The following is a 12,925-nucleotide window of genomic DNA, read 5'->3' as shown; positions in this document are numbered from 1 at the left end:
ACCCTTTGACTCATGTACCCAGTACAAAGTTCAATTTGCAGAAAGTAATAGACTACAGGAAGACCTAGAAATCAAACATCATTGACCAGCTTCCTTGCTACCAGCTGCAAGCCATTGTTAGGCAGCAGAAATCTGCTCAGGCACAAATCAGTAGACCCCACACTGACAGGTATGTCGAATGTCTGCATCAGTAACTTCAGAGCAAACTATTGTCAGAATAAAAAAGACATTCTTGGTTTTCTGACACAGTAGTTCTCTAGTGACCAAAGGGAAAAGGAAGTAACACTTAGCTCTATTTCTAGGGAAACATTTTAATTAAGAGAGCAACTTGAGCAACCGCTTCTGCTCTAATAGGGAAGGAGACAAAAACCTTCATACTTCAGTGCCATTTAACAAGATCTTCATTACAACAATTTGCACCACTGCACTGTGCTGGCTCTGCAGTGACACAGGTGGGTGAGACTGGACACAACTCTGGTGAGTTCAAGGGGTTCAAATCTAGGATTTCCTTTTACAGATGGACGAGTCCTCCTTAGAGAAGCAATAAGCCTGAGGTCGCATACCAGAGTTAGGAATGGTAGGACCAAAATCTAGCTTTCCCAACAGACACATTTCTAATCGTGACATCATGCTTCCTAGTGCTGCCCATGATCTTACAGATTTCCTGCAAAAATGATGACTTTGTAATGGAGAGAATTACATTAATTAAGACTAAGTAACAAACACAGACATGCATCACCTAACTAACAGGACCCATTCTGGGAACTGTCATTATCAGACTGTCATGTTGTGCAAAAAGCACAGAGTGTTCTGACTGAAACCTAGCTGAGGGAGGCCTGTCAAGGCATGGTCAACACAAGATGAGTGAAGCTGCTGCAGATGTAGCACGGCATGCTGTTTTACAGCACACTTCTTTTCCCCACAAGGGAAAAGAGTACACTCTAAAATAACAATTAAAACTCTAGCATACTAAATACATAAATCAATGTCATTTATTATTATTATTATCAAGTATGATGTACTGCACAGTTGTTTGTTCTGTATTTTTATAAAACTAGCAACACAATAGGTTTTTTCATACCAGCATCACCACAAACATATAAATAATAAATAACAGTTCACACTGTGACTTTATGACTACTATGTCATCATGAGACCATAGGAACTGTTCAGCTCCATTATAATAGACCACCATAAATGTGACCCATCATTGACTGAAATGTTCAGATGTGGTGTATGATGGCATTTAATATTATCCGTCACTCCAACAGTATAGATCATATGACCCAAGTGACAAAGCAGCAACTCTCTGCCTGCTGTGTGGGACTTGAGACCATGTAGACTAGAATGAATTTTCATAAAACTGGCCACGACTGACAGCTAAAATAATTCATCCTGGGTACAATGCTGTCTGCTCAGTTGCCCCATGATCTTCAACCATATAGAATAAGTAAAAAGGTCTACACTTTTATCCCTACCTGAAAAATCCAACAAATTATTAAGCAAAAACCAGTGAAATCTTTGCTTATTCTTTCAAAATTCTCATTATCCTCAGAACACACAAGGAAAGTACATCTTCTCGCCCCAACTCTTCCTAGGCCCCATTTGCTGAAAAGAGTCACTCCAAATTTCTACTACATTGATGGTATCTCTTGTTGAATTGTTTCTTCAGCTATTTTCCTTCTATTTCCCATTGCAAGACAAGACCTTCCAAAGCAGACACATCATGCTTTGTTGTATGGAAAAATATAGCACAGTATGTGACACTGTAGAAATATATTGCTATTATAATGATGTTAACATGGAATGATATATTATGTAATCATAAAGAAGAAATTCATAGGCTCTTCCCCTGAACCACATCCCCAGCCCTTTTTATTTTTTATTTTGAGACAGGATCTGGCTAAGTTGCTTAGAGCCTTGCTAAGTGGTTGAAGCCGGCTTTGAACTTTCCATCTTCCTGCCTTAGCCTCCAGAGTTTCTGAGATTACAGGTGTGCACCACCACACCCAGCAATCTCTGTTTTTTAAATGGTAACTATAGCTCATTCAGTGTATTGTGATATTGATAAATTGGGATGTTTCTGTTACTTTTTATATTCTATCCTATTCTTAAGACATTTTTTTCCCACCTGTTTATAGGAGTTGTTGATGTTTCCTTTTTTTTTATTTTTCTCAGTGTATTTTTTCACTTTTTTGGTGTGGATATCATGCCCTCTATATCTACTGTTTTAGTGATTGCCCTAAAAATATTCTCTAAATACTTGAGCTTAAAAAATCTAAATTGAATATTTTAATCCCCTTCCTGAAAAATACTCCCTATACTTACATAGTATTGCCCAATATTTTGTGTTCCTTTTTTAAATCTCCACAAATTAAACATCATCATAATTATTTATTTTTTTTTTTACAGACAATGTTCACTTAGGTTTACTTACATAATTACCATTCTCTGGGCTCTCCAAACCTTTTTATGGTTTTTTATTGATTTTTTTAAAAAATGACAGCAGAATACATTACAATTCTTATTATACGTATACAGAACAATTTTTCATATCTCTGGTTGTACATAAAGTATGTTGACACCAATTCGTAGCTTCATATATGTACTTTGGATAATGATGTCTATCTATCACATTTCACCATCCTAGCTAATCCCCTGCACCCTCCCTTTCCCTCCCACCCCTCTGCCCTATCTAGAATTCATCCATTCCTCCCATACTCCCCCTCCCTACCCTACTATGAGTTAGCCTCCTTATATCAGAGAAAACCTTCGGCATTTGTTTTTTGGGGATTGGCTAACTTCACTTAGCAATATTTTCTCCAATGCCATCCATTTACCTGTAAATGCCATGATTTTGTTCTCTTTTATTGCTGAGTAAAATTTTATTGTGTATATATGCCACATGTTTTTTATCCATTCATCTACTGAAGGGCATCTAGGTTGGCTCCACAGTTTAGCTATTGTGAATTGTGCTGCTATAAACATTGATGTGGCTGTGTCCCTGTAGTATGCTGATTTTAAGTCCTTTGGATACAGTCCGAGGAGAGAGATAGCTGGGTCAAATGGTGCTTCCATTCCCAGATCTTATTTCATAATCCCAACGACCTTGGGACAAGTATGCTGTGCTAATTTTATTGACAATTAATCTAAGAATAAGAGAATTGTACCATTTGCCACATCTTGACCCTGGTGAAAATGGCGATTTCTCCTTAGACCCTCTCCTCAACCAGCCATCAGCTTCACCCCAGGAGAAGCCTCCATCAATTCCTGGCCTGATTACCTTGGTCTGAGTAGGTGTGCATCTGCTGGAATTAAGGCCTAAGACTTGAGACTCTAGATCTGGCACTTTAGCTTAACTTTTTTGTAGTTGCTTGTTTGGGGAATGTCTATCATGAGCCTGTCATGTTAAGTGTGTTTGCAGGGGTTAGAGTTAACTTAGAATTGTTTGCTTTAGATTGATTATGTCTATTGCAGTACCTAGCATTAAGGATTCCCATTTTCTTGATTAAGAACCTATAGAGTGAAATTGTATTGAGTGATTTGTGTGAATAAAGCATTGAAAAGGGGAAATAAAAGAAATTCGTAGGCTTTTTTAAATTTGATATAGTTGATATAGAGTCATTCTCTGAAATTCCTAAACTATCTAGGACCCTGATAAATTTAATATACTAAAAGAATTACATAAAATTGGCTCCAGCCCTGGCCTGAGCATCTCTCCCTAGCACAGACATGGAATAACAGTTGGGGGCAGAGTTCTCTTGACAGCAGGGATAACTCATGTTCATAACCTATTAACTAAATAATTGCCATTCCATTATGAGAGTCCAGACTTTTTGCAAATACTCTTTCAAAACAATATTTCCAAGATTTAAAAAAAAAAAAGTTATAAATACCATTCAGCATATGCAAAGATAAATGTAGTTCCTGGGGTAAGTAGTAAGGACAGAAAGCTTCCAAGTAACTTAACTGTGACCTCACATAGCGCTATGAAAACTACAGACACTATAATTTCTATAGTGCCTTGTGGGCCAGAAACAGGGAACTTGTAAAAGTGAATTTGATCAAAAATGACTTATGATCATATGATCACATGGCACTTTTAGGTATTTAAGTTGTTAATGCTATTTGAAGCATAGAAATTGACAGAACCGGTATCTCCTTTTCTATGTGTGACAGTAAGATCAAGTCATTCCCAAGTCCTTGGTAAAATGTCCCCCTTTGAGGTACCTACAGGCTCACAAGCCACATGAGACAAGAAAAGACCCCAGGAAAAGATCATTAGAAAAGAAACCAGACAAGGAAAAAAACCCCAGACACAATTGTTGAAGAAGAAATTGCAAATATTGATAATAATATATTCTGTGATAAACAGATTCAAGAAGTTAAAAATATAAAGGAGGGAAAGCAAGCAGAACCTCCCAATGCAGAAATTCCTGATGGAGAAACTCTTTTGGCCACTTCATCTCATCTTATTCTCCACAGGGTCAAATATAGCCTCATGCTGAGTTAGAAAACACCACTTACCAAATGTTTACGAATACACCAGTTTGTATGTGCTGTCTGCCTTTCTCAAGTACCAAATGCATGGACCCAAACAGATTAGCTTTTGTTCTCTGCATTTTCCTGGAATTGTTCCCCTTTGCCTAACCTGAAACTGCCCTCCTTTCTCATCTTCCTTGACTTTTTTTGTTGTTGTTGTTGTTGCTTGTTTTGTGTTTTGTTTTGTTTTGGTTTGGTTTTGGTACCAGGGATTAAACTCTAGAGGGCTTAACCACAGAGCCCCATCCCCAGCCCTTTTTATTTCATTTGGAGACTGGGTCTTGCTAAGTTGCTCAGGGCCTCCGTAAGTTGCTGGGGCTGGCTTTGAACTCACAATCCTCTTGTCTCAGCCTCCTGCACTGCTGGAATTACAGATGTGTGCCACTGTGCCCAGCTGTCCTTGACTTTTAATATTAAAGTTCTATGAGTTCAGTACATTCATGATTCTAAATAATACTCCCTGCCTCCAAAGTATCCTCTAAAAGATGGACTTAATAATCCACATCTCACAACCAGAGTAACAGAAACAAACAAACAAAAACCCTCACACCAAAATAATTAGTAATCAACATAAGAAAATTTTATATAATCCAGTGTAATAATTATGTTTGACATATTTAAAGATTTCTTCCTGGTAGGACCGATGTATGGTAAATGAGATTCCCATTAATTTTAACTTACCTTTTGAATGACCTTATTAATCTCTGAAGTGTTGGGTGTATACAGTATTTTTCCATGTAATATAGGCTTTAAGAAAGACCACACCAATGCACCATTTGGAGACTGGAGAATTTGTTGGTAAAGGCTCAAGCAAAATGGTGCTGTCACAATTAAGAGAAAAAATAAAAATGTTACATAACACAGATGCCCCAGGTTAAGGGAAACATATTTACAATTCCACAATACCTTCATTTCAACGAATGAAACAACTCTGGGCTTGAGAACAACTCTGAAAATGAGGATTAGTGAAGACAACAAAAATTATTAAAATGAATAGCCTTAATGTGTGCCCATACTAATGAATTACCCTAGTAATTTGACAGCTGTCCAAATTATCCATCAGCTAAGGAACATACTAGCCTACTGCCTCTGAGAACAGTACATTTGACTTCTCTTCCTCAATCTGCAAATTTACATAATCCCATGTTCCCAGTTCTACCAGTACTCTGTCTTTAGTGACACTCTAGGCATAAAATACATAAAGACAAATTGTGGATGTGTAGGACAATTCTTACACAAGCCCTCGGATGGCTGCCTTATGTATTCTCCTGTTTTCCCATGAAGACAGAACCTATGAATGTGACAGCTTGGGAAGTAAACCAGGAATATTTTTTAACTCTCACCTTTTCAAACTAAGTGATCCATAAAGTGATGGTACAGACACTTGAAAATGGAAATGGCAATTATTTTTTTAGATGAGTTTTTAATCAAGAAAATTCTCATTTCAATAGTCACAATATTGAGACCTAAATTCACTTTTTCTTATGGAGTCAGCTTTACAAGTTGCTCCTGGATTTTCTTTCATGCATCTATGCAGAACTATCAAACTTGGCACTTTTGATACATTAAATCATTTTATTTTCACTCAAATACTTAATTCCTCATGGTGGTTCTCATTATTTTTGTGAGACTGGATGACTGCAATTAAAAGTTCACTTAAATTAATTGTCTAAATCAATAGGTAATTCATTACAACAATTAGTAATCAAATATTATAAGGTTTTAAACTAACAATAAGTACATTAATATAACTAGTTCTTTTACCCACAAATAGAACACTTAAAATGGAAATTTATCTTAGCCTTAATATTATGATTCATAATATCAAGGTTTGAAAAGTACTGTTGTAATCCTATTCAGTGTTAATTTCACCTTTCCAACTTCACTTGAACAGAAAAAAAAATTACTTTTATCCCAAATACAATAACATTAATAAAATAATATCCTAAAATATAAATTAAGAGCATGACTACATAACACATTTTAAAGCATTAACTATGGAAGTTGCTCTATATTTCATCAACTTACTCTTTTTACATTGCAAGCAAAAATATGTGGTAGCAATTTATATATGTTAGAAAAGACATGATCGTTTTATGTGCAGAACAAGAATAGACATAATCTTTTTATGTGCAGAACAAGGATTTTGAAACCAGGAAACCTGCCATCTGCCATCTGTGAGCTGAGTGAATTTAAGCAAGTCATTTAATGTTTTTAGATCTTCCAGCATGTCTTCTGAAGAATGAGAGTACTGGTGTTATCCAACAGTTCCTGTGACAATCATCTCAAATAAAGTATGAAAGGACCAACACAGAATGATCCTCAATGTTGTTAGCTAATGACTGGATGGCTGGATGGCTGGATGGCTGGCTGGATGGGTGGATGGGCAGAAAGACAGTTGAATTAGAGGGACAATCACCCTCAATAATCCCAAGCACAAAACAGATGAGAAAATGAGGATTAGTGAAGACAACAAAAATTATTAAAATGAATAGCCCTAATGTGTGTCCATACAAATTAATTACCCTGGTAATTTGACAGCTGTCCAAATTATCCATCAGCTAAGGAACATACTAGCCTACTGCCTCTGAGGACAGTACACTTGACTCCTCTTCCTCTATCTGCAAACTTACATAATCCCATGTTTCCAGTTCTACCAGTACTCTGTCTTTAGTTACAGTCTAGGCACAAAATACATAAAGACATATTGTGGATGTGTAGCACAATTCTTACACAAGCCCTTGGATGGCTGCCTTATGTATTCTCCTGTTTTCCCATGAAGACAGAACCTATGAATGTGACAGATGCCCCACTCAGAATGAGATTTCATAGCCAAAGAGAAGGAATATTGAAGATGTAAATAAGATCCCTTAAATTGCTGACTTGGAGTTTATCTAAGGTCTAAGCAATCAGGTATCCTGTCTGAGCAATCCAATAAACTCTTTAAAAGAGACTGGAAGCCTCAGAGCCAAAGAGATACACCTATGGCCTTGACATTGCCTCCCCAAGTTCTATAGCTGCAAGGAAAATAATTCTACCAACAACTACCTATGAGCCTCATGTGAGCACCCAGCCCAGACCAACCAACTCCTTCATTACAACTGTGTTAGAGCCTGAGTAGAGGACTAGCCAACCAGTGGCTGGGTGCTGACCTGCAGAAACTATGAGATGATGAATGTTTACAGTCTTAAACCACAAAGTTGCATTTATACTATTGTGCTAAGCAGCTAAGACACATCATCTCCATTGTACCTTACATCAATCTTATGAGGTAGGTCTATTATTTCCATGTTGTAGAAGAGAATAATATGGTTCAGAGGTAGAAAACAATGTGACCAAAGATGCACAACGTGTAACTGGTGGGGCAAGTTGAACAGTTGGAGCCAAAACCCTCCCCACCATGTTTACTCTGCCTTTGTAATAAAATGTATTCACTGGGCTGGGTGTGTAGTTCAGCAGGAGAGCGTTTACCTAACTTGAGAGAGGCCCTGGGATCAATTCCCAGCACTGCAAAAAATTAAACAAAAAATAAAATGCATGCCCCTAATGTGGGACTAAGGAAGTCACTCATCAATCTGCTTCCATTTGAAATGAAACTTTGTAGACAAGATCTGTAGGAGGCCACACAAAAGTTCTCTTTGTATAATTCTGCCATTTTGCAGAGCCCAAAATGTTCAAAGTCTTCGCCAGTGGGACGCTCACCAAACCTACTGGTGACACAGGTGAGAGGCTCAGTTATGCTCAACAGTACTGGGACATTCCAAAGCCACCTGCTATGCCAGCACTTGGTGACTGCACTAAACCTGAAGGAGGAAATTCTACCACTGTTATGTACCACCAGCGTTTTGCACAGACAGAATATTCAGTATGATACAGGGATAATTATTAATATACAATTTTACCTAAATAAATATTGATTACTACTGTCTTACTTGAATCCTCAGGAATGTTGAATTTTTCCTTGTCATCTTCCAAGAGCTCGTTAACTCTGGGCAAATTAAGGAACATGTTATAATTGCTAAGGAATGATGCCTGGTCCTTGCAAACCAGTTTCATCACATTCTGCAAAGAACCAAAGGCTGAACTTCTAGCCTGGTCATTTTGGGAAACCTGAAAATTTAACAAAAAGAAATTGCAATTATACATTGACTTGAAACAATTCTCTGAAACACTTCTGAAAAAGTAGTCCCTTCTCCAGCTAAACATGTAAGTTCTTCAATGAGTTAAAAGAACAGAATCTCTACTTTGAGTCTTTTCTGTCCTTGGGACACATTCAAATCAGTGCAATGATTTGTCTGGCCAATGTACCTGGTAAAAGAGGAAAATTTCACCCACCAGTGAGTTCTTATTGTGTGTCCAGTAATAAATTATTAATCCATAAGATATCACTAACTCAGTGACAGCCTTAATGTGTATTTACACTGCCAAATTACCCTGATACTTGATAACTATCCACATTATGCATCAGCTAATGAAGATACATGCCTCCCAGGAAGCTTAAAGGACACTGTGATAGAGCTCCTCATTCTATACCTTCGACTCTACACAACCACCCACTCTTTGCTCATCTCTGGTCATTCCATCCCAGGCAAAGAGACTTCCAGCAAAAACTAATATCAAACTGCTAATCTAATTCAAGCTTGTGTTTGCATTTTCAGAAAATGATCTGTAATTTGTTAGCCAATTATTTATATGTAAATAAATGTTTTAAGGTTCTTGAAAGCAATTTGCTCTCTGAATTAAGTTAAACAGGCCCTTGAAATCTCATTTGTGCTAATAATTGAGTTAGTAATTTTGTACTTCATAGACAATGCATGAGCTCTCCCAGCCTCCATAATGGTGGGATGTAGATCAACAGCAACTCTGTCATCAGGTTTTTAGGGAGATGCCAACCCTCACTCCATTATGTTGTTGCCTCCAGAGACATCAAGAGACACTCTCATCCCTATATTTTGTTTTCCAATATGAATTTTAGATGTTTTTGAAGAGAAATAAAGGGAAAAGGGAGCAAATGCAAAGAAAGAGAAAATTTGAACATTTCCCCAGGAGCAAAGATCAAACATATACCTGTCCAAAGTCCGGCATATCTAGCAAGGCAGTAATTTTAAATGTGTGAAGAAATTCAGGAAGGTATTTGAAGACATGCTGGGCTCTGGCAAGTAGGGCACTGAGGCTGGAAATGACATCCAACAGGGAGTTGAGCAAGCCATTTGCTTCAGAAGGTATAAGAGTCTTCCAGGACAAAAAAAAAAAAAGAGAGAGAGAGAGAGAAATCATAAAATAACCAACATTGTATTTTTACTCTCACAAGCATCTTTTCAGCACTGAAAACTTTGCTATTTGATTTTATTCTCTCTTCAACTTCACAGACATCTTTGCTGTACTCTATAAAAAATCTTCTTTATTAGAGTAGATAAAGCTGTTTTTTTGGAGCACATTAAGTGGCACCAGTATTTTTAAAATGTAAACCAGGAACAAATGTGATCTATGGTTAAAACTCAAATCATTTCAAAACATTTCTTTTTGTATCTTTGGGGTGCCTAAGGTGGAAATTTGAGAAGAGGCTGAAAAGAAAACAATGCTTTTGTGTGAAGCAATTTAGATTTATCTACTGCTCCACTATATGTACTACATGCACTCATCATCTCAAGCCTTCTAACACTTTGGGGACTGTGCATGGTAATGCTCATTTTGTGGATTAGAAAACTGAGACTCAAAGACAGGAAACGTTTCCTTAAGTCTCAGAATGGTTTAGAGCTGGGAATTTAACCCAGGTTCTTTAAAAACATAAGTGCTCTTCAAGAATAGCAGAATGAATCTGACCTAACTCTCCTATGTACCTCTATGAATATACCACAGTGAATCTTACCATCACATACATCCACAAGACACTAATCATAAAAAAGAAAAAAAAAGTTAAACAGTTTAAAAGATCAGTAAAGCAGAGGGAAGGGAGCAAGGGGCAGGAAGAAGAGACTGAATTAGAGCAAATTATATTCCATGCTTTTACAATTATGTCAAAATGAATCCTAATGTTATGCCTAACTAAATAGAATCAATATTTTTTTTTTAAAAAATCTACTTGTGCTATCACCCTGTGCCTTGGTATGTATCCTACGTATTATTTGCATATTCTCCATTCTAGAATGCCAATTCCCTGGAAGCTGGACTTTACTTTCCCTGTGTTGATCACATATGTAGCTAACAGAGATAGAAAAGCATGTGACAATACTAGTTGCACAATAAATATGTATTGAATGAATGGTTAAATTAGCAAACACCACCTCTTTCTATAGGTGGGAAAAGTTGGAGGGAATTTCCTTTATCCACATGTCATTTGCATACTGAAAACAGGGTTCTTTGCAGACTGAAGCAAATAACCCCAAGGTCACTATTTTATATTTCTGCTCATTAGAGTTCTGCTCCTGCCACTTAGCTGTAAGTTCTGTGGCTAAATTTTGGGGACGTGAAATCACAGTTCCTTCCTTCACTAACATTCTGCTAATAACAATGAGGTCCTGTCCATTAAGACAATAAAGTTGACTTAGGCAGGAGAAACAGCATTAGCTCTTGTCAGGTTTTATATTTGACTTTCTAATTACAGCTACAGCTAGAAGTGGCAAACAGCAATCCTGACTTGGGGTAGGAAGTGACTGGGATTAGTCAGGGCACTGACGGGTGAATGTGCACAAGTAATCCAGCAAAGCATTTCTTAGAAAAGTCTTCAAGAATTCATTGTCAGCCAAGTGAAACAGATAGTGTATGAGCTTGGGTGCACTGGAGTTACACTGGAACCCTCGTGCCAATGCATAGCACTGGAATTTGGTCTTCCCTCCCAGCTCTGAGCAGTATCAAATCAACTTTCAGAAAGCTGTGTACATGGAAGGTTCCTGACAGATAAGAGCATTGTTATTAACAGTGATAACATCTGCACTGTGTCTGGAAGACTGAATCGAATCTACTATCTTATCCTCCAAAGAAATCTTGGCATGGATGATGGCCTTTGTCAAAATAATTACTTAGGTGCTCTGAAGTATTAATTTCAAATCAGAGACTTCTGGCACATAATAGAGTGGCCAATGAAATGCTGGTGTATTGATGACCCTACATCTGCTTCCCAAAAGGCATACTGTAAAGTTGGCAGAGAGGGCTGTGGTGAGAGAATGAAGAAACTAAGTATTCATTCCACCAAGAAAGATGTGGGCTCACAAATTATGAAGATATTTAGGAAATATTCATCCTCCTTGAGGCTTTAAAATGCACTCATTCTGAAAATTAATATTTGTTCTTGGCATGTGTACACACCTGCACACTATCCAATTATCCATTGGATTTTTTTGAATGTTATAAGGGAAGGAGACCATGAATGGATGGAACAGTGTTTCTACCCATTGCTGACCCCAAAACTCTTCTCTGTGACTTGAAACATCCACAGTAACCTTGCTACACTGCAACTCAGACATTGTAAAATATAAAATATATTCCTAAAGGGAAAATGATGGACCTTGAACCAAGATCATGCCCCAAGAATGAAGGCTGAGGTTTCTGCAAATATGAGTAAAGATTCAAACTCTGGAGGCCAGGAAAGTTGGGACTTTGGGAAGGAGGAACCCAAGAGCAGGAGACCCAGGCTGGTCCCAGTGGGCTGCCTGGGACCTGTAGAACTAGGGTTTGCACTAACTCTATTGGCCTTTCACCTTCTCAGTTCTATCCTGCAGACATTACCATCTCAGATGCTTCCCTGCCCTGCCACTGTGTGCCAGGGTGTCATGGGGTAGGTGAAGAACTGGCCACACAGAGACATGGCATTGCCCATCCTGCGCAGTACGTAATAGAGGCCTCAGCCCCAGCTGTCATAGGAGTAGAGAAGTGTGAGCCATGGTATGGGAGGGCAGCACCTGATTGGGCAGCTCAGGCGTGGACCAGGATCAACCCACCTCTGCCAAACACTCCAGGAAGGTGGCCTTTGGTGAGGAGGGAAATCTGGTGCTAGGCGTCATGGTGGTTTTGTTATTCCTTTCTTACTGATTCTATAACCTACCACCAACACTGTCCAAGAGACAGAAGTCCCCATGCCCTGTCTCCAAGGTCACCCTGCAGGGTCTCCTAAACACCCCTTTATTATAAAAAAGTTTCATTGAGCCCCAGAACCAGCAAACAGACAACACTACAGGTAGCCAAGGCTGCCACAGAGTCACATAGAGACCAACAGGTCTCATAGTAGCTGGTACAGTAGGGTGTGGACATATATAGATTTAACCAACCCAAAGACAGACAACATTAAAAAAAAAAATGTATGTATACTGAACAGATACGGATTTTTTTGGCATTATTATCTAAACAATATTGTATCACAACTATTTACCTATCATGTCACAATAGT

At 38.0% G+C, this 12,925-nt stretch overlaps 1 protein-coding gene across 1 annotated transcript in view; it reads right to left on the bottom strand.

Annotated features, from left to right (window-relative positions):
• Abca13 (ATP binding cassette subfamily A member 13) overlaps positions 1 to 12,925 on the bottom strand; it is a 437,088-nt gene that overhangs the window by 316,227 nt on the left and 107,936 nt on the right. Inside the window, exons 25-27 of the mRNA XM_071608614.1 lie at positions 9,610 to 9,774; positions 8,475 to 8,652; positions 5,224 to 5,363 (exon numbers count right to left, since the gene is read on the bottom strand). Of these exons, the coding sequence (XP_071464715.1) occupies positions 5,224 to 5,363; positions 8,475 to 8,652; positions 9,610 to 9,774 (483 nt within the window). The remainder of the gene's footprint in view (positions 1 to 5,223; positions 5,364 to 8,474; positions 8,653 to 9,609; positions 9,775 to 12,925) is intronic.

The sequence above is a fragment of the Marmota flaviventris genome, chromosome 1 (assembly GCF_047511675.1).
Source record: "Marmota flaviventris isolate mMarFla1 chromosome 1, mMarFla1.hap1, whole genome shotgun sequence".
Classification (NCBI taxonomy): Eukaryota; Metazoa; Chordata; class Mammalia; order Rodentia; family Sciuridae; genus Marmota; species Marmota flaviventris.
The sequence above is the reverse complement of the archived record's forward strand: the minus strand, read 5'-3'. Positions and strand labels throughout refer to the sequence as shown.